At 46.7% G+C, this 20,953-nt stretch overlaps 3 protein-coding genes and 1 long non-coding RNA gene across 9 annotated transcripts in view; 3 read left to right on the forward strand and 1 right to left on the reverse strand.

Moving 5' to 3' along the window:
- The first annotated feature begins 296 nt into the window (after positions 1 to 296).
- Positions 297 to 3,369, forward strand: kcnj8 (potassium inwardly rectifying channel subfamily J member 8). Its single transcript, XM_003972681.3, has 6 exons — positions 297 to 954; positions 1,415 to 1,563; positions 1,670 to 1,830; positions 1,908 to 2,047; positions 2,362 to 2,578; positions 2,771 to 3,369. Exons 1-6 carry the CDS (start codon positions 590 to 592, stop codon positions 3,005 to 3,007), a joined length of 1,269 nt encoding a protein of 422 aa, XP_003972730.1. The 5' UTR covers positions 297 to 589; the 3' UTR covers positions 3,008 to 3,369.
- Positions 3,370 to 3,558: 189 nt separating this feature from the next.
- echdc3 (enoyl CoA hydratase domain containing 3) lies at positions 3,559 to 6,109 on the forward strand. Of its 2 annotated transcripts, none has more exons than XM_011613209.2 (6): positions 3,559 to 3,766; positions 4,321 to 4,442; positions 4,524 to 4,621; positions 4,759 to 4,959; positions 5,080 to 5,258; positions 5,349 to 6,109. In XM_011613209.2, coding segments are annotated over exons 1-6 (756 nt in total). In that variant the 5' UTR covers positions 3,559 to 3,764; the 3' UTR covers positions 5,503 to 6,109. The 2 variants fall into 2 exon arrangements, with proteins under 2 accessions (XP_011611511.1, XP_011611510.1); XM_011613208.2 differs by having other exon boundaries at positions 3,559 to 3,744.
- Positions 6,110 to 7,460: 1,351 nt separating this feature from the next.
- usp6nl (USP6 N-terminal like) overlaps positions 7,461 to 20,953 on the reverse strand; it is a 28,822-nt gene continuing 15,329 nt past the window's right edge. For 4 of the 5 annotated variants that reach the window (XM_011613211.2, XM_029825865.1, XM_029825866.1 and 1 more), the window contains 13 exons: positions 17,854 to 17,927; positions 16,674 to 16,753; positions 15,838 to 15,877; positions 15,511 to 15,591; positions 13,952 to 14,059; positions 13,770 to 13,879; positions 12,541 to 12,589; positions 12,341 to 12,461; positions 12,167 to 12,261; positions 12,016 to 12,081; positions 11,838 to 11,937; positions 11,606 to 11,758; positions 7,461 to 9,714 (listed from right to left, as the gene is read on the reverse strand). In XM_011613211.2, the coding sequence (XP_011611513.1) occupies positions 8,267 to 9,714; positions 11,606 to 11,758; positions 11,838 to 11,937; positions 12,016 to 12,081; positions 12,167 to 12,261; positions 12,341 to 12,461; positions 12,541 to 12,589; positions 13,770 to 13,879; positions 13,952 to 14,059; positions 15,511 to 15,591; positions 15,838 to 15,877; positions 16,674 to 16,753; positions 17,854 to 17,927 (2,525 nt within the window). In that variant the 3' untranslated portion in view covers positions 7,461 to 8,266. Of the gene's footprint in view, positions 9,715 to 11,605; positions 11,759 to 11,837; positions 11,938 to 12,015; positions 12,082 to 12,166; positions 12,262 to 12,340; positions 12,462 to 12,540; positions 12,590 to 13,769; positions 13,880 to 13,951; positions 14,060 to 15,510; positions 15,592 to 15,837; positions 15,878 to 16,673; positions 16,754 to 17,853; positions 17,928 to 20,367; positions 20,895 to 20,953 lie in introns of those variants that run through there. The other variant, XM_011613210.2, reaches the window with a different exon arrangement.
- On the forward strand, positions 9,721 to 14,654 carry LOC115246695 (uncharacterized). Its single transcript, XR_003885797.1, has 6 exons — positions 9,721 to 10,437; positions 13,060 to 13,179; positions 13,285 to 13,489; positions 13,594 to 13,743; positions 13,812 to 13,901; positions 14,000 to 14,654. It is a non-coding gene; the product is annotated as an uncharacterized lncRNA (long non-coding RNA).

The raw sequence follows: 20,953 nt of genomic DNA on the forward strand, positions 1-20,953 counted from the left end.
ATGTTTGAGGAAGAAAAATGAATTAGAATTGGTGATTTGCAAACACTGATAGCTGAGTCTACGTAAAGTTTGTAGCTGAATGTTAACAACTTAGTCACAATTTCGACGATAAGATTATTTTACATTTTGGCAACTTGTACTCCTCGAAATACTTTGTGTTTAAACACGATCACTTAAGTTTCCATGCTTAAAATCTGTGCGCGGCTTTGGAAAATAATTAATAATAAATAATAATAACATTAAGGGATGATTACAGAGCTTTTTAGAAAGTTACTGAGGTTAAAACATCGATTAAGAACTAACTTAAAGCCGCGTGGGTGGGAACAGCAAGTACATTATGATTTTCCGATTGTCCGTGAAGGCAGCGGGACCCGGGTCTGGTCCGGCCTGGACTGTGGAAGTTCGCCTACGTCAAAAAGGGGCCTGGAGACTGTCCCAGCCCTCCGAGGAGCTGAGTGGAGGCGGTGCACAGCCCAGACTGCGCACCCGTCAGCGATACTCAGCAGGTGGACACGCGCCATCCGTGCGTAAAGACGCGCTGAAGACGCACTAAAACTTTACTTTCCGCTCCATCATCATTGCCAACAGGATGCTGCCGAGAAAAAGCATCATCCCGGAGGAGTTCGGCCTGCCGGGGCTCGTCTCCCGCATGCCCCGAAAGCCGGTGTTCAGGGACCGTGTCAACAAGGCGCGCTTCATCGCCAAGAACGGTTCGTGCAACCTGGCGCACAAGAACATCCGCGAGCAGGGCCGCTTCCTCCAGGACGTGTTCACCACGCTGGTGGACCTGAAGTGGCGCTTCACCCTCGTCATCTTCACCACCACCTTCGTCAGCAGCTGGCTGCTGTTCGCTATGTGCTGGTGGCTGGTGGCGTTCGCGCACGGAGACCTGGACCCGGAGCGGCAGAACGGGACTACTGCGGCAGGACGGGACTACTGCGTCACTGACGTCAAGTAAGACAAAATGTCCCTGAACTGATCAAACTTTTAAAAACTGAAGTGTGCGACATCTTTCCTCTGCCCCCTCCTCCTCCCCCTCTTCCATTTTTAAACCAAGTAGAGGAAGGAGAAAGGGAGGAAGATAATGATGACAGGAAGTCAGGAGTGCAGACGATGGACCCTTCCTTCTTTCTTTCCTTCCTTCCTTCCCTCCTCCCTCCCTCCCTCCCTCCTTCCTTCCTTCCTTCCTTCCTTCCTTCATGACTGGATGTACGTTAGCCTCTTTACACTGAACAAAGTATACAAGTCAACTTTCACATGGTTGTCTCACCACTTCTGTCCAGAGAGGGCGCTAGAATCAACATAAACTCGGATTGAAACAGCTGCAACATCTGGCTGAACAAAAACTTGGAATATAAAACAATTTTAAGCTTGGATCCACAGGTTGAAAGTTTAAAACGATGTTCATTTTCAGGTCATTTACGTCCGCCTTCCTGTTCTCCATCGAGGTTCAGGTGACCATCGGATTTGGTGGACGGATGATAACGGAAGAGTGTCCTGCTGCCATCGCCTTCCTCATCACGCAGAACATCATAGGACTCATCATCAACGCCGTCATGCTGGGTGAGGAAGGATATCTTTGAAGGAAAGATTTGAAAAACAAGGACAAAGGTCATTGTAAATCACGTACGCTCGCATTAGCCAAACTACCGATTTTCCTGATTGTCAGGCTGTATCTTCATGAAGACGGCTCAGTCCAACCGTCGAGCGGAGACGCTAATCTTCAGCCGTCACGCTGTGATTGCAGTCAGGAACAATCGGCTGTGTTTTATGGTTCGCATCGGTGATTTGAGGAAGAGCATGATCATCGGAGCGACTGTCAGATTACAGGTGAGAACCCCACCAGCACATTTAAACCACCCATGATCCCTTGTGTCCCACTCAACATCAGACTGCGCCCCCTGCAGGTGGTGAGAAAGACGACGACTCCGGAGGGGGAGGTTATTCCCATACATCAGATTGATATACAGACAGAGAGCGCCCTCAACAGCAACAGCCTCTTCCTCCTTGCGCCGCTCATCATCTGTCACATCATTGACAGGACCAGGTACGGTGGTGCACGAGGCATAGTGGAGGTCAAAGGTCGGGAGTTCCGCGGTGTACAAGAGTTCACAAATGGCTCTGACCAAAGACACACAATGAGCATAAAACGCCAACATTAGTGCGACAACAGTACAAAACAAAACAATCAGCCTTAATGCCTTTTTTAAGAATCTGCAGTACGAATGTGTGATTTGCTCACTGCTGCCACCTGCTGGTTAATAAAGAAAATACACAAGAAGACTGATCAGTTTAATTTTGCTGTTTTATTTGTTATTTTTTGTTTAATTTCTGACATCACGACGTTCTTGCCCTTTGCAGCCCGCTGTACGACCTGTCGGCCATGGAGCTGCAGTGCAGCGACCTGGAGGTGATCGTCATCCTGGAGGGGGTCGTGGAAACGACAGGGATCACCACGCAGGCCCGCACCTCCTACATCTCCGAGGAGATCCAGTGGGGCCACCGCTTTGTTCCCATAGTAACAGAGGAGGAGGGTGTGTACTCGGTGGACTACTCCAAGTTCGGAAACACAGTCAAAGTAAGATTTAACAATTTTTATGATTAAAACTACCTTGATGTTCAGCCCACTTTTATTTTATTACAATCGATGTATTTCCAAGGGACACATAATAAAATGTGGCCAAATAGAACAATTGTAGCACAGCTGGTTATCTCTGGCTCTGCAAGATTCTACAACCATTTTAAACCTGTTCTCTTGTTTTTCTTGAAGATAGCAACACCCCTGTGCAGCGCGCGGGAACTGGACGAGAAGCCGTCCATCCTGATCCAGAGCCTGCAGAAAAGTGAGCTGTCGCACCAGAACTCGCTGAGGAAGCGCAACTCGATGCGACGCAACAACTCCATGCGTAAAAGCACAGGAAGTGTGCGCCGGAACAACTCTGGACTCACCAAAGTCCAGTTTTTTACCCCAGGCGATGGCGTTCAGAACCTAAACGCCGTCACCTGACACGAGGCCAGAAAGATTGTTGTTATTGGTGTTTCTCCTGCTTTGGTCAGATTCTTCCTTGTCCTATCTCCTGCCTTATCCAAATTTTACCTCACAACAGTTTTACTAATAATGTTTTATACAGAGTGTACTCTTGGTCTTAATTTGTAAAAAAAATCCTTTCATTCATTGTTTTTTAATTGATCCACATTAAACAAAGTACAAAAATGGTACCATCTTTTACCATCTGACAGTTTTCATTAAAAAGATATTTGAGAATAAATGAGTAGCATGTGTTGGCAAATCAATCCCAGAACTATAATGTGTATCTTTCACCTGACTTTGCCTTTGTTTCGTTTGAGAATAAATGCACTTACAAGGTACAGCGGCATCAGTGTCCTAATACTGGTATTGGTTAAGGGAAAATTTTAATAATAATAGTTTTCCTTATGGTAGTATTTTAATCAAAACCCATTAATGTAACACTACAAAGGCTCCACGCTACAGTATAAACTCAATCGTCAGTGTTGGTTGGAAATGAAACTGAATAAACAAAGTTGTTCTGGGCGTCGCGTCGATGACGTCACCAAACCCGGAAGTGGCGCGGAGCGGAGGGTAAACATGGCGGCGCGCTTCCTCTGCAGAAACGTCGGCGTGTTCCAGCTGCACAGGACAGCAACACGGCTGACACGGGCCCGCTTCTGCAGCCACACCGAACCGGAGCCGCTGACACTGAGACAGCAAAGTGACGGGATCAGGTACCCGGACCGCGGCCGCCATGTTAGTTATCAAAGTTTCTTAATGCACATGTTAATTTATAATTAAAAAAAACCCGAGTTTGTCAACAACAGAAGGTGTTATTACAGCAACACGAGAATAACACTCACACTGTCAGTGCTGGAAAATACGGTTTGACGTTTAAAAAAGTTTTTAATTGACCCTCAGAGTCTACGGAAGCCGAGAGGCAATGTACTTTGACCGTTCATCCCCTCCCAAACAAATAAAATCTCCTAAATTAATGTAACATATTTTTTAGCTATATCTGTTTTCATTTGAGCGAATAAATAAATAAATGTCTTTATAAATAAAATATGTCACTATAGACAGTGAAATTTTCCCCCAGTATTAATAGACATTTAGTATATCACATTTAGCATATTACCAACCACAAAGTTGTGTTTGGCATTTTTAACTGATATATGTCATTTTTCCATCTCTTATATTGTGGCTCTTTTTCATTGCAACAAGAATAAAAGCTGCGCCCTGACTTTGCAAAAAATATGCTTTAATGTAAAACTGTTGTAAACAGATAGCAACGTTTTGTCTTCTTCCAGGAGAATAGTTTTGAACAACCCCAGAAAGAGGAATGCTCTGTCTCTGTCCATGCTGGAATCCCTCAGAGAAAACATCCTAACAGACGTCGATAGTGAAGAGCTCAGAGTTATTATCATATCAGGTGTGTGTTCATCCTTGGTGATGGGAGAGTGATTACATGTGTGCTTTAATATGTGTGTCTGTGTGGGTGTGTGTTTGTCAGCGAAGGGCCCAGTGTTCTCCTCAGGACATGATTTGAAGGAGCTGACATCAACTCAGGGCAGAGATCATCACACAAAGGTGTTTCACACATGTGCAGAGGTTAGTCTGTGTAAATATGCTCACATTAATAATCAAAGGTAAAAATAAATAATGCTGTAGACAATATATGACATAAGTTTTGAGAGAACCGGCCTTCTCATTTCTTAATAAACACCATTTTGTCTCTTGTGTTGCAGGTAATGACTCTTGTACAGGACATACCCGTTCCTGTGATCGCTATGGTGAACGGCGTTGCCACTGCAGCTGGCTGTCAGCTGGTTGCAAGTTGCGACATTGCTGTTGCAACAGAGAACTCCACCTTTGCAACCCCGGGTGTCAATGTGGGTCTGTTCTGTTCGACGCCGGCGGTGGCCATTGGCAGAGCCGTGCCGAGGAAAGTAAGCTTAAGCTTCGATGTCACATCTGACAAAACATGATTCGTTAAATATCATTGCTAAGCCAGTATATTGGTATGTAGCCTGCAATAATTCAGCAATGCTGATTTGTATCTTAACCAGAAAGCCATGGAGATGCTGTTCACAGGAAGTCCCATCTCTGCCCATGATGCTTTGCTGCACGGTCTCATCAGCAAGGTGGTGTCGGAGGACAGACTGGAGGAGGAGACGTTAGCCATCGCCAGGCGGGTGTGTCAGTCCAGCCGCCCTGTCGTCGCCCTTGGCAAGGCCACATTCTACAGGTAATACTCCATTTTTTTTTTTACTGTAATAGACATTCCTAGAAACAGCGAGGCACACAAATGGTTTCCTTCACATCTTCTGCCCCAAAGACAAATGGCTCAGGGTCGGGATGCAGCTTATGCCACCGCCTCTAAAGTGATGGTGGACAACCTGGCTCTGACAGATGGACAGGAGGGGATCCGGGCCTTCATAGAGAAACGCAGACCAGTGTGGAGCCACACAGCCGAAAAAGCTCATGACTGACAGTGATGATGCTGAGCGGGGTCCAGTCCTCCAGATGCACCGCCTGTTAAATGTTACGTCCCTGTAGAGGGTTTAATTACCTCTGCTGACACTACAGAAACTATCTGGACCTTTTTGTGTATTTTTACAGCTGTGGTAAGAAGATGGAGGCATCCAGGGGATTCATATTCAATTATGAAGAACCTGTAATGCTAACAGAGAAGGACAGATGCATTCTTAATGACAATGATGTTCAATTATAACAATCCTGGAAACTGGGAAATGATTGTTTTTTGAATAAACCAAAAAATTCTCAGCCTTTAGCTTAAAATTGCATTTTAGAAATGCCTAAGTCTATGATAAGAGCTGTATATAATTAAACATATGAACCATAGGAGCTGTATCATTTGCATTTTTTTCTCACTATAAAGAATTCTATTTGCTTTAATTTATTTTGGTAAAATCTTAAGTTTGGTCCTTGTCCTGCATTGTAATCAGGGTGTTGAATTAATTGAATTAAAAATACCATGAATATGACCGTAATTAGATGTTGGTAAATTGTAAGTATACATGTTTGATTTAATATATATGACGTTCAAACGGGAGACTTAATAAAAATGATAAATATCGTTTTGTGCACATTTGTCATGATGAGCAGAATCACTCCCGGTCGCCATCTTTGTTAATGACGAGGTTGAGTCATGGATTTCAAACTTTCTTGGAATTGATTAATCTATTTATCAAACTCTGGGAAGCGTTTTATTTCTTCCTGGATTTAATCTTTGTTGTTTATCACCTCAGTGTAAGCTGTTTTATCCCGGTCTGCTCGTTTTCATGTGGCTAGCTAAGCGTTAGCGTAATGTTTATTTTCGCTACTTTTTAGGTTTTGGGCCCAGTATGTGGCCATCTGTTGTATTTTGCATTTGTGCACGTCTCTGCATCAGATATTTGCATTTGTTGCTTGGTTATTTTTGTGTGATGGACGCTGGAGGCCATGTTAATTAAGATTAGCTGTAGCAGGTGAGCTAATGGCGTGTTTGTTTGAGTTCTATGTTTATTTTGCATCCGTTTCCACACATCTAAATATATGGATGCTTACGACTCTCATCACCGAGGTTTAAGGAGACATTTTATACATGTATGTTTTATTTACATCTAAAAGCAGGTTATGATGGGAATTATAATTGTTCGTGAATTTGTCGAGTCTCTTTGAAGGGTTGTACTTTTAGTAAGTGGCCACACGATGGCGGAATTTGTAAGTTTGTAAGATATGACGATAATTAAAATATTATTTGTTTTGTATCTGAACCCTTTAACAGTGATAATATGATATTGTTGTGTTGTTAAATGGTTTTTCAACAGTGATCTCTGTATTTATTTAAATTGAAATAGATATAGACATATTTTGAATTATATTTCATTTATTTCCATGTTGGTGAACGAAATAACAGGTTGTAGTTATATGTGATGGCCACAAGATGGCGCGGTCTGGTTAATGTGAGCGCGAGGCAGGACAGAAGTATGCAGGAGTCTTTTATTCTAAAAAAATATATATATAAAAAAATATATATATTTCGGATTAAGAGGAGCAGTCATTCATTGAAATATTTTCCTCTCGTTTAATATTGAAGCAGATTATTGTGTGATTACGATAATATGATTTTATCCAGTCATTATTAACGTTTGATCTCTATATTAGTTTTCCCAAGAAATTGAAAGGTCATTTAATATAATGGGGACTACAAATAAGTTATTTAAAACGTCAGGAAATAAATGCAATAAATGTCAAAAAGATTTCTTCAAAGGTCTTATAGTTGTGAAAGTAAACTAGTGCAGAGCTTTAGCCTGGTAATCCAAAATTGATCCATATGTCAGGGCAAATATAAAGTAAAACTGAAACCAAATGATTGGTTTTTATTATTATTAGTTAACTAAATCCAGCTGGATGCAGTTTGACACAATCACAGCAGCAACGGCTTGAACAGACTTTCATCCACCTCATTTTATTAATTAAATGCCTCAGAACGGTCAGTTGTTGACAGGAATGTAAAGAACAGAACAGCTGATCAATAACAGCAGTGATTGACTGTTGAAATGTGACCTGTAGTGTGAGCTCGTGTCAGCAGCAGTTCATACGACAGTGTTGAGCAAACATAAAGACGGTTAATGATAGCGTTGACTCCAAATGCAATAAAAAACAAACATAAAAAACACATTTTTTTAGCCCTCTTTCCCTCAAGGCTGTAAGTACATTAATGTTGACACTGGCCCTTTGTAAATCACACGTGGTCCTTAATCAGTAGAACACCACTGAAACAATAAAATTGAAACATGAACAAACTCACTCCACTCCAGTGGAGGCCCTTCAGATGGTTTTATACTAGAAATACTTTAACCACTCTGAAAAATAACATCTATATGAGTAGATGGAGCTCCAATGTAAATATCTGCTAGTAACTTAAAAAAATAAAGATGAAATATCAGTGAACGTTATCTTCCCCTGATAACAGAATATTAACAAAACAATTCTACTGTACATTTCAGACTCTAAAAGATCATCTGTATATACTGTCACCTCATCGGTCACTTACATCCAAAAATAAAGTTACATTTCAGTCAGTTTTTCCCCCTCTTTGTACAGTATAAATGTCAGGCTGGTGTCTGTAGCGTTGATGTATGGAGGGTCAAAGGTCACAGCAGAGCAGCGATTTGTGGCCTCTGCTGCTCTTCGCCACAGTGTCAGCGACTATAAGTCAGTGTTTTCCTTGGTGTCTGCGCCTCCTGGTCACAGCAGCATGGACTCCTGCATGGCAAAGGCCTCCTGGGCGTGCCTGTAGTGTTGTCCTCCGAACAGCTGGTGGTGCTGTTGCCGCATGGTGGGCTGCTGCTCCTGGAACTGGGGTCCGTAGTGAGCCGGGGTGTCTGGGAACGTGAACACTGGAAGCGGAGACATTTGTGCCTGTTGGAAGCTGGGCGAGCGAGGCATTCCGCCGGGTGACTGGGGAAGGAGCCCATCACCTTCAGGCTGCCACACCCCGCTGTCGGACAGGGAGTGTGGGGGGTCTTGTTCACCCCTCTGATGCCCCTCCTGTCTATAGTTTGTTGAGGCAAAGACCTGTGAGGACGAGGTGAACTGCTGCAGGTAGATGGGGGTGGATCTACCTTGGGGGAGCTCCGGAGGAGCTCCGACATTCCTGGAGTTCTGGTTGGGGTTGATTGGCGGTTGTCTTCTGTAGGTGGTGTAAGAGTTGTTCATCAGAAGCTTCTGTCTGTCCCTGGTGGAGCGTTGGGTGGTGGCGTACGGCACGTTGGACGGGATGTACTGTGAAGGCAGCCCGTAGGGGCCGTCCTCTCTGTGGTCCATGCTCACTGTGAAGGCGGGGTGGAAGATGGGAACCTCCCTGGTGGTTCTGACCGGCGTGGACCCCTGTGGAGGGGTCTGGTACCTGATGGGGCCCCTTATTGGACTGCTGTGGTAAAACGGAGAAGGGTGTTTGACCATCCTGGGACCTGGTGCGGCGCTGCCGGCCAGACCGGGTCCGTGGGCGGGGCTGGTCTGATTGCTGAAGGGCGCGTCGCCGCGTCCGGTTCTCATCCCGGACGGAGGACGTTCCAGCTCCAGGATCTCAAATTGCTTCTCTGGCAGGTCAGGCACATTGTCGTACTGAGAGGCGTTGGAGTCCCTGTTGGAGCCTGGGTCAAAGCCCTGGGACTGCGGCCCCCGGTTCGCCGGGGCACCGTCTTCTGGACTGAACGGGGCCGGCGACGCTCCTCGACTCAGCGCGACGTTGTGGACAGCAGCTGCTCGGACTTCTTCCAGCTTGGTCTTGGAGGGCTTGACCCAGCGGGGGGTGATGTCTTTGTGTGAGCTGGAAGAAATGGCGTTGGAGTTCTGGTTGGCTGTGGCGTGGCCCTGAGGCGGCGGCGGCACCGGAGTTGGGGTTTGCCTCGTTCCCCTCTCTGGTGTGGTGGTGCCGGGCTGTTTATGCTCTTTAGGAACCTCCCCCGACCCCCTGGAGCGGGAGTCCCTTCGGCGGACCAGTCTGTCCAACGAGTCCCTGCGTATCCGGCTGGGGGGACGGCCGTCCGTCTGGTGCTGAGCTACGGGACTGGGCTCCCTGGGGGGCTTGACGGGCTCGGCGTGGCTCTGACCATTCGCCACGTGGTTCACCGTTGCAGCCAGCTCGGGAGGAAGCTGCCCGAGCGGCTTCCTGGGAAACTCGTCGTCTTTACCTGGAGGAAGAGGAGAGCAAATGTTGAAGACGTCCAGGGAAGAAGCTGAAGTGCGATGAGGAAACAGACTGCGTGACGCTGATTCACATCCACGATGAGTCACAACAGGACATGGGTTCATGCAACATCACTGGCATAGAGGGGCAAAAACAACAGACAGAACAGCTGCAAAAGGGCAAAGAAATGGAAAAAATTATTGTTTGAGATCCCAAACAGCTGGATAAGGATGGGCCATCGGTGATTCTGAGTTTAACTCCTCAATGGAACAGGATTTAAGTGCAGACATGAAGAATCAGACTTGAGATCACTTAAATCAGGAGTTTTCTGTTTGCTGATTCATGCTGTCGTAGATGTGATTCTGCTTCCTAGCGGCTTAAATTTCCTAAGCTGTCATTGAACTTTTGCTGAAGTCTGTAGAGTAATGACTGGTGGTGGTTAGCAGGATAAATAGTCTCTTTAATCAACTGAGCGTTTACCTAAAGATTTACTAAGTTCTAGAGAGAAGCCTCCATAGATGATGTGTCCTATCAGCAGGAGGAGGAGGAGGATGTCTGGGCTCTGGAGCGTTCTGAGTGCTTCACAGAGGAACTAGAATCTTTCCAGAATGTGCTTCTAAAGGTTCCTGCTCATCACACGAACACTAATGTTCCATTTTCTTATCCTCAGCATCAGTGGGTGTCATGGTGACAGGAGCTGCAGTGGGCCTGGATCCTCACCCAGCAGGTAAGTCAGAGCCTTTGACTGTTCACGCTGTTACTGCCGGGCGATTAAATCAGATCTGTAGCGTCAGGATGAGTAAAGACGTAGACGAAGAGGCACCCGCGCGCGGTTAAACTGTCAGAGCGGGGCAGCGAGCTGCCCTCGGATTGCCTCGATGTTCTACAACTGTCTGTCAAGTTTGTGTGATGGAGATCTGGACCGAGCCAGTTGGGTGGTCCTGCGGGGAACATGTGATGGTGAATTTGACGTGTTCCGTCGCCAGAACTTTCGGTTCATCCTGGACCAAATTAACGCTGCATCATCTCTCTCAGAACAGGCACTTAGTCAAGTCTTGTGAGATCTCCATCCCACAACAAATGGGATCTTGCACTTGTTGGCAGGGATCTGATCCAACAGCACTTTGTTGCGCCGTCCTGACTGTTTAGACAGGTATGGCTGTGCCTACGTCGATAATCATCATCTGATGAAAACGCTTAGTCAATGTTTTAGCTCAGTTGGATGAGGGGCTGCACCAGGGGTAGAAGGTTGGCGGTTCAAACCCAGACCTCAGCACTTCTCTCGCGAGGGAGGAGATGCTCACAGCTGCCCTGTAACATGGCAACAGCTCAAACAAATCAAGTTTTAAAATCAGTAACATAATTAGCTGCCCCAAAAGTTGGCAATTAAGGCTGTAATGTTTTCGGCTGGCCGCCAGAGGGCGCAGTCTACTCTGAATATGCCAACATGTACATTTGCAGTCACCCTACACAAACTGGAAGATACCAAGAACTGAGGCAACATCATAAAACATTAGAGGAGGAAACAGAAAAAAAAAACCCAGCTGGAAAACAAGTGAAGGAAAAACTGCAGTGCTGTGGACGGACAGACAGAGGGACAGATGGCAGAGACATGAAGAGAGACGACCAATCAGGATAGCCCACCGATTATTGTTGTAGGAGGGGATGTGAGCCCCACTCACAGCCACACTTTTGCTGTTAGCTAACAACATTTGGAAGAAGAAAAGAAGGTAGATTAGAAAGTGACACAGCTGAAAGAGACAGACGGCAGGAGACCTCAGGTCAGGAGAACGCCTGAAGAACCGGCAGCAGTTCCTCTACTAACTCCTCTAACTCCTTCACATATGGACTGAATAAACTAGGTCGATAATGGTTTTGTCGGTGCGTGTCATCACCTGGCGCAGGCAGATCCAACTTCGCCCTCCGGAGCTCCGTCATGGACGCTTGAAGCTGTTCGATGACAAAGTCATCTTCAAAGTAGAAGTTCTTGGACAGGGTTTCCTGCAGGAACTCCACCAGCTCCTCCATCGAGAGTTTCATCAGGTGTTCTGTGAGGGAAACGCAGGGAAATGAGAGGAACGTTTGTAAGTTCTGCTGCCGTTCCAACAGCCAGGCCGCCCGACTTACTCTTGTGCAGTTTGAGGATGGTGTAGGACATGGCTGGAAGCAGTCTTTCACCTTCCAAGATGTAGATGTCCCAGATCCTGAGGGTGAGGGTGAACGGTGTCTGCACACCCACAGCAGGTCACATGATGACTTGACGCTAACGTGGTGAGTTACAATGACAGGTTGAGGATGTACTCACTCTGTCCAGGAAACACTGGAAGAACCACTTCATGGTGTACAGACTGGTAAACACCTCCTGCTTGTCCTGCAGCAGCACAAACACTCATCAGCAGGTCAGAATAAAAACAAAGCTCACGCTCGTGACGCTCGCGACGCTCGTGGCCTCCCACCAAGTGTTGCTTCAGTTTGGACATCGTCTTCTTCAGAATGCGGTCATGGTGCTCCTGGAAGCGGATCAGCTTTGGGAAACCAGGCACGAAGAACCCTGAAGAAGTAACCAGAATCCCGGGCTGAGAAGCAGCTCCTCTGGGCCTGCTGAACGAAAGCGTGGTCGGACGTCTTACCGTGCATGGCGTGCTTCTGTCCGGACAGCAGTTTGACCAGAGCCCAGAAGGCGTCTTCTTCGTTCATATAGATGAGCAGCAGGGCCGTGATCTGACTCATCCCCTGACAGTAGCCCACCTCCTGCAGCCAGAGTCAGACTCGGTGCTACAATCTAGACCCTCAGACAGATGCTGCACCCCGACCGGGCAGAGGAACTCACCGTGTTGTAGATGGAGTAGGCCGTGAGGACGTGGAAGAGCGCCTGCTGTCTGCCGAAACAGAGAGCAATCAGTGTCACTTGGTAAACATATAGGTCAAGTTTGACAGCAGGTCAATAATGTATTTCGCTCCTTAATGCTGATGCATGTCATCGAGGGAACCTTGTGGTTGGATCGTTCGAGCCAACAGTTGGTGGACATCAGCCCACCACAAAATCTCTCCTCATGTCTAACCCTTCCCTGACTGGTATAATTACAGTATACCCCAGTATAAAACCTTATCGTATGGACATTAACAGCTACTCAGAAGGGGGGGGGGGGCGCTCCTGCCAGTTTCTGGATCTGATACGGCTGACGGACAGGAAGGTAAATTCAGTAGCTGCAGCCCTGAAGGAGATTATTCGCGCCAATATTTTATTTCTTGGCAAATTAATCAAATCTGCTCAACAGGAAAACAAAATTCCCATATTTATACCCATTTGCTCGCATATATAATTGACTAGCATTCAAACACTGTCCAGGAGATTCGGGACAAACATAACTGCTGTGCTGGAAGCCTCAGCAGAGGAAGTAGAGACCTGGCACGTCTCTCTAAGCTCTGCCAAGAGGAGGAAGCTGTGTTCCTGGCATTCAAAGGGCAGGTAACCTTAGTAACCCCGATCAGCCGCCGTGTTTTGTTTATTATGCTCAAAAACAGGTTACAGCAATTGATCTTTCCACATGCATCAATTTGGCGAATGTCCCAGGTCTCCGTCACCCAGGCCTTGATAAATGGCATAAAGGTTTCTGGTGATCAGCAACCTGGCTCAGGCTTGAGTGGACTTAGCCAAAGTCTTGGTGACCCTTTGGGATTGGGAGCGTTCGGCACCTCTACTGAACAGGCGAGAGGAAGACGGGGAGGAGGAGGATTCAGGGGCAGACAGCAGCAGTGCCGGAGGTTTCAGTCATCAGGTATGATGAACTGAGTCGCTGCTGTTTTATTCTCACTCATAGTTTACTGACTGATTTTCTTGTCCTTTGATCGGCGCTGATCCATATTTGGATCTCTTTGCCAGAGGCGTCCAGCCCACTAGATCCACAAGCAGCTCCACTTCCTGATAGCGCTGCGCACAGACCCGAGGACACCGGCTTTGATTTGTTCCCCTGTGGATTTGGTCCTTGAAGAACGGTCTTTCAAGGACCAAATCATCGGTGTTCCACTCAAGGTAACGTTAAAAGGTGATGGACTCACTTGACGTCATAGCGGTTCATGAACATGATGTGGTCCCTGTAGGTTCGATTCACGTCCAAGTCGATCTGTCGGACGTCGGGGGAGAGTCCTCTGGCTCTGGCCTTCAGTTTCTGAAGATGATCCAGGAAACAGGTGAGTAAAACATCAAAATCTCACTAAAAGCTTTACTCTGTCGCTCAAACCTCGTAAAAGTCCTTCTTCTCCTCCTTTATTTTGGGAATGTCGAGCAGGAGACACCACACCTCCCCCCGCAGCTGCAGAGGAATTCCCTTATAGATCCTCCGGACCAACTGGAAGGAAGCACACATCAACAGAGCAGTTAGAGAACCGGGATCAGATTAGAACTTCCATTCATTGAGTTCATTGGCATGAGGATAGTTGGGTTTTTCCATTAAAGGAGCCTGATTTGTCAGGTTTCAGCCATTAAGAGAGATTTGATCAGTCTCCATGAATCCATGAAGCAGACAGGCAGAAACCATGTCCGAGCGCTGGTGCCGGGCTCTGCCTGGGAGCGGAAACAGGGAAGGGCTTTGGAAGGTGAAGCGCGACCATCTGGCTGAGCGACTGCAGGAGATTGTGGACAGAGCCGCCGCTCTGCATGCAGATCAGTTCACAGCCATTCACAAAGACCTGGAAAATCGGAGTGACTCGGGGCAAGAAGATTAAGTCTTAAAACCCAAAGTGCCGGAACAGCAAAGCTGATCGGAGCAGAGAACTCTCCGCCTGCAGCTGTTGGAGCCAGCAGGCCAGAACAGTCCTACGGGCGTATGAGTGCTGGAAGTAGCGATGAATTACAGGAGGCAGCCTGGATACGTTGAGGTTAAAAAAGGGCGCCAGACTAAGGAGCTATTGGGTAATGCAATTGACGGAAAAATGGAGGAAGGGCAGAGCGCTGATGATGATTTAAGCCAAATTAATGTGTCACACAACTGTTAATTGGCTGTTAATTAAACTGATGAGCTTGTCAATGAGTGCGTCTGCTAGACTGAGTGTGCGTGAGGCGTAAACACGGAACGTAGAACCTCCATTAGAGAGTTCAGATGTCGAGCGCTGCGATTGGGTTTAAAATAAAGGGGGCGGAGCTTATCCCACGGATGCAAGTGCGTCACGCCATGTTTTAGTGACAATAATAGTTCTAATGTTCTAGCTGATTAAGGTCTAAATGGTTTGCTTTTAAAGGTGCTGGTTATAATCTAGACTGATGGGTCCATAACGTCCTCCGAATATAAAATTGCCATCACCCACAGCCTGATTTTTCCATCTGCTCAGCAGCAGTCGGGAGAAGAAACAAACGGACAGACATCAAGTGCTCGTTGGCCGAGTTCAAAGGCGAGTGGAGGAGAGGAAGATGAAGACCCTTAAAGCTCTAAAGGAGAGGAGCGATGAAACCGCAGCGTCCTTGGCTTTACGAGCTGTGGACGCTTCAGATTAAACCTGAAGCTGAATGACCGGCTGTTCTCTCCCTGAAGGACAAACTAAGTGCTTCAGGCAAGGAAGGCAGAAACAACCGATGATCCTAATGGGAGGTAAACTTTGGACCTGTGTTGTAGCATCTGTTAGCGCCCCGTTATTGCACTTATCCGTACCGTCCTGGATTTTCAAAGGTAATTTGTTGATTAATTGGTGGTCAAAAACATGTTCAACACCTCCATTTAAATGCCATACCCCCAAAATAACATTATTTTGAGATGTGAGGTTGTCTGGACGTCGTCAGTCAGGTGTGAGAGATGAAGCGGATCACCTTGTCGCTGTTCTTGTATTTGTCCCAGCTCTTCAGCATCTTCAGCCACTTGCTGGTTCTCTCCACCTCTGTGTGTTTTTGCTGTTGGGGAAAAAAAACAAAAACAAAGTGACGCGAGAAACCTTTTCTCATGATGCCTTCATGTCTGACGGGAAATCAGAGTGAAAAGGTTTAAAAAGCTATTTTTATTTTTAGCGTTTTAAAGTCATCGAGCTGCTCTAGATTAAGAATTTTAACCAGAGTAGAAAATTAGAGTTCACCGAGGAGATTTTTGTTTTTGGGTTGTAACTGCTTTGAACTCTGATCTTAGGAGATGAAATGACTTGCCTTCTCCTCCACGGAGTCGGAGGATGGAAGCTCATTCTTGCTGGGGAGAGAAGAAGAAAACAGGAACGGCCTCACTCTCTCTGACGAGAACATCAAACACATCAGCAGTCGCACAAACAGGAAATAACGCTTTAACCACGCAGCGATTTCTGCTTATCCGCTTTCTTCCAGTCCCTGCTGGAGTTGGGCTTGATATTCTGGCTCCGTCTCTGCAGAGGGACGTGGACCGAACTCAGATTTGAACGGTGCGGCGGAAAATCCTCCGTGTTTGATCTGCAGATTAATGTTTTTCTGACTTCAAATGAGTCGCCAGACTACAGTTTTTGTCCTTTGCCGTCAAGAATTTGTAAAATAAACTTTGAAAGTTTTAAACCCAGCATCACGAGAAGGATTTAATTCCTTTGTAACTGCTGCTTGTGTATTAACGAAGGGCGCCGCTGCTTTTACAGGACCACACACGTCACCGATTCGTGGACGCGAGCGTCGCTCTCCGCTCCAGCCGTGACCACGACCATCTTCACGCTTCGCCGATCGGCCTCCTTTAATTCAGCGCGTCCTGTCGTCTGATTGGTGCCCAGTCATCTTTATTTCCATCTCCAACCGGTCCAGATGTTCCGTGTTTCCACGCCGGCAGATTTATGGTTTAACACTGTTGCTCTGTGATTGCGGCTAACCGCGCCGTCTCCTGCCGCTCTAAATATAACACTAAAGTACCGTTTCTGTCGAGAGAAAAACCCGCTGACACGATCTCCCTCAGCTGCACCCGTCATCTACAACCTCTCATTTTCTCTGCGCCGTCTTCGGGAGCAGGTTTTTCGTGTAGCGGTGATCCTTACTGAACAAAGCCGAAGCGGTCAACCACTTTGTATAGGTCGAAGTTTGTGTCCTCCCACGGCTCCACGGTGGCCTCTTTTCCCTGCAACCCAGCAAAGACAAACACTGATTCCTCAACCTGGTACATTTCATGGGTTTTTACGCATTTACTGTCACCAAACACCTGAGATTTAAAGGTAATTACTGCTAGCGTGTCATTAATGTGGAACACTTAGGACATTTATCATGCACGGCTCCAGGGTTCTTCAACCTTCCAGCTCCTTCCCAAACTTAAAATCGTGGGAATATTGATTCTTATAAGATCTGAGGGCTGGAGGGAAACAGAGTACAGCCTCCACAGCCTCGAAAATCAGATTTATGGTTCCAGAACAGCTGTTTTTTCCAGCATTTTTAAACTGTGATAGCGACAAAGACGCATCTCTGGGATGTGCCAGGCGAGAATGAATGTTTTAGACAAACCAAATGGGAAAAACAAAAAAGTTCTCAAGTAAATTACTGTGAAAATAAGTGCTCGGAGATGCTTCCCTGCAGCCTTTCTGAAGTTGTTGTTGCTCTGCTGTGAAAACTGACTGATGGTGTTCCAGATTAAAATCCGCCCACGTCTTCTGGGGACACCGAATCACACTGATCAGCCACGACTCGGGGGTTCCAGAGGGAAAACGTGTTGGCGTGAGCGGCGATGAACGCGTGTGAAACGAACAGCAAGAAATCCACCTGTAGCACCGTCTGACTGACACTGGACCCAGTGAACTCAGAAAAGGCTGCGCGAGTCAGCACCGGGAAAATATCCACCGTAAAAATAAAATGGAAAGAAAATCGCCACGGTAACACTGAGAAACATGTCAGTGATGCAAATTAGAGACACATCTGTCCAGACTTCATTTGTCATCTTTATCATATTTTAAAATTCCAAAAAAAATAGAAAAAAACTCTTGGAAAATACACCCTTTAGTAAATATACCCATAGTGGAAATAAAGCCTAAATAAAGCATATCAAACCTGAAACAGATCATACATGTTTTAAAAAAATCTACTCGTCGCAGCATTTAATGATCAGCTGTTTAAATGACCAGTCAGAACCCTCAAGTTTAGTGAGATACAATCATAGTTACATGATGATTTATCCACAAGTTAACAACACTTGTAGTTTAGCGTTTATCATCCTCGGTTATGCTAACATACCTTGTCATATTTAGCAACAATTTCAGCCCGCTCCTTTTCCAGTTTCACAGCTGCATCCTGTTCGGTATCAGACGCTGGGAAAAAAAGGGAAAAGATGAGTGTTAGCAACAATCAAGGTAACAGAAATAGGCCCAGCATTAAAAAGCATCATGTTATATGTTACAATTAATGTCAGCAGGTTAGCATAGCCTCACTCAAGGCATGACAAGTTTTGAATGAAATGAGATTAAAATGGAAAAGAGAAAAATCCCCAGTAGATTTAAATGATCTCACATTGTGTAGAACACCGCAACAGACTCGGTCAGAACTGCGTAGTGGCAGCAAATGCAATGCTAACGTCACCACCGAGAGACAATGTTAATATTGCCCTTCAAGCAAACTACTGTCAGAATTCTGAAGAGCTGAAACTGTTGGAGATCCTCACCAACACTTCAAATGAATCTGCCATCATTGAAATGATGTGTCACCACACACACACACACACACACACACACACACACACACACACACACACACACACACACAGACACACACACACAACTTCAGACCAATCAGAGAAGCCTCATGTAGTCAGTATGAACTGAGCCTGGGAAAATAAAGTTTTCTGTTGTCTCTTGAGCCTACACACATCACATTAAATCCATTATTCTCTCTCACTCACACTCACACACACACACACACAAAATCAGCCAATGAGACTCTTCAAACTTGCATCAACAAAGTTGAGCGCTCTTCAAAGATGGCTGAATGAAAGCACTAAACTGTGCTGTTGTAGTTCAGCTGGTTTCCTGCATATTTAATTGTTCCAGTTGCCCTCACAAAGACCCAAATCACTTCAAAAATGATGCAAATTCAGTGACAAAACAATAAACAGCTACACGCATAAACACAGGAAATAGCTGCTTGTCATCATTTTAATATCAAAATCTGGTTTTGGCCTCTGATCATCGTTAACACAGCAGCAGTGTTGAGATACGTGTAGTTTCTTCTTTGACAGTTCTTGAACCCTTAACAGGAAGTGCTTGACTGTAGTCATTCTCCCGTTTCCTGTCTGGACCCCAGGGTTCAGTGGGAGGAAGAGGCTGAACTGGAATCCAGAGCAAACACACTCCTCATTGAGCTGCCCGGCATTTTTATGACAGGATGACGTTTATGTGTGTGTGTCAGTGAAAGGCCGTGAGCTGTTGAGGACACACACATACACACACACAAACCAACAAGGCCAAATAAACAAATACGGTCAAGTTTTTCTGCCTGGACTTCCACAGGAGGTCCTGCGGTTCCCATAGAGAGCCAGACTGGAATGGAGGGGCGGAGCTTTAGTTTCGCCACAATTCTGAGCCCCTCTCCAAGCATCCGCAATGTCCCGACAGAAGCTGAGGGGACCTTAACCCCTTCCTCGGAATCCAGGATCACACCGAGATCTGCCAGAATCTCTGGATGCTCTTCAAATTTCAACACCTTGTTTTTTTTTGATCCTCAGCGTAACGGATCATAACCTTTTGAAAAGACCTGTCCCGCCCCCACCCCACTGGGCCGACCTTCATTACCGCCCCCAGCAGTGAGGACGATGTCTACCCCCCCCCCCCTCGACCCGCTTGCCCTGTCCACCCGGTCGATGCTGGAGGTGACCCGTGCCAATTACTGACCGGCACCTTTTTGTAACCGTGACGACGCGATTAAACGGGGAAGCTCATCTCTAACAGCACCATGAGCCTCAGCGGGCCTGTAACAGGAAGAGTTGCAGGGTGTGTTTGTTCTTCATCGTCGCTTCTGCTAATGAGTAGCACAGACAGCCGACGCCATGGCAACAAAAGTACCAGCTTTCCCATGGTTTCCGCCGCTGAAGCCCTCCCTCGTCTGCTCTAACGATCCGTCTTTGTTCTTTATGTCACAGTCGCCGTCCCTCGCCGACGACCGTTTCTGCACGTTGTTCGTACTTTAACGGAGACGGTTGAAGAATAATAACAGCAATAAGAGGCTGTAATAATAGTGTGGAATTGTTGTGAGAAGAACGCGTCTCTGGTTTGTGGGCTGACTCCAACGCAGCGTCTACGGTCCCCCATCCAGTCTGGAAAGGCTTTCATCTTTTACCAATCAGTGCTCGTGTTAAAACCAAATGACTGAAATGTGGAAACAAACAGTGGTATTAAGGAGCAGAAGAGGACACGTGTGGATTTGCTGATGTTGTGGACACAGAGATGATGTCACCCGCAGCAGCAAACGCCTGGTGACGCCGCCGCGGCCTCTTCACACTGCACCCATTATGTGTCATTACCCAACCTCCACAACAATCGGCGGTGCCTTTTGACGTCTGCTGCTCCAAAAAAAGAACCTGTTCTCCGGTGTTTCTAAAGTCACTGCGGAGTACAGTCGCTGTCCCGTTGTTATGACCGTTTCCAGCGCAGCTAAATGCTAACGTGAGCCAGCAGAGAAGTGTGATGGTCCTGATGGTGTTTCAGAGGAACCTGAAACACCATCAGGACCGTGTCAACGGCAGAAAAGAACTTTTACCTCGCTCTAAGCGATCCTGCGGAGCCTCGGACCTCATCTGTTCAGCCGGGCCCAACACAAGAGACGCTCCCGGCTACCTCAGCCCATCGCTGCGCTTCACGCCGAAGAGGAAATGCCAGAGAGAGAAGTGAGAGCGGCGCGCTTCGACAATGCTGCTGCTTGTTGCAGACGTCCCACTCGCAACATTCTCTGCTTAAACACAACAAGACGTTCTGTTCTTCAGAGGGAGCCAGGACGCCTGGTCCAAAGAGACGAGATCCTCCCTTGTTAAAATCTGCTTTCGGACATACATGACGTCCCTCCAAGGGTGTTGTGTTGTGGCAACGTGGGGGAGGGAGGGTGTGGTGTTCTCCTGACATCTATCATCTATCTGTGGGCTCCATCAGTTCAGGAAGTGTCTGTTTGTGGAGGAGGACTAGATAGGACCAAGGCGCCCTTATCGCTCCAGGGTCACAGCAAGAACTTCCCAGCTTTGACGCATGGAACCGCGGCTAAATTAGCGCATCACAGAACGGGATCAGACCATTATTGATATCCTGAAACAGCTGGAAGGCAGATGCAGAAGAGTTCGTTGGGTCCAGGTGTG

Source organism: Takifugu rubripes, chromosome 18 (assembly GCF_901000725.2).
Source record: "Takifugu rubripes chromosome 18, fTakRub1.2, whole genome shotgun sequence".
Lineage (NCBI taxonomy): Eukaryota > Metazoa > Chordata > Actinopteri > Tetraodontiformes > Tetraodontidae > Takifugu > Takifugu rubripes.

Bases quoted from the DNA above. Each gene is read 5' to 3' on its own strand.
- kcnj8 (XM_003972681.3), top strand. From the start codon at position 590: ATGCTGCCGAGAAAAAGCATCATCCCGGAGGAGTTCGGCCTGCCGGGG. The intron at 1,564-1,669 runs GTGAGGAAGGAT...CCTGATTGTCAG, and splicing joins CATCAACGCCGTCATGCTGG to GCTGTATCTTCATGAAGACG. The intron at 2,579-2,770 runs GTAAGATTTAAC...TTTTTCTTGAAG, and splicing joins AGTTCGGAAACACAGTCAAA to ATAGCAACACCCCTGTGCAG.
- echdc3 (XM_011613208.2), top strand. From the start codon at position 3,608: ATGGCGGCGCGCTTCCTCTGCAGAAACGTCGGCGTGTTCCAGCTGCAC. The intron at 4,443-4,523 runs GTGTGTGTTCAT...TGTGTTTGTCAG, and splicing joins CAGAGTTATTATCATATCAG to CGAAGGGCCCAGTGTTCTCC. The intron at 4,960-5,079 runs GTAAGCTTAAGC...TATCTTAACCAG, and splicing joins GCAGAGCCGTGCCGAGGAAA to AAAGCCATGGAGATGCTGTT.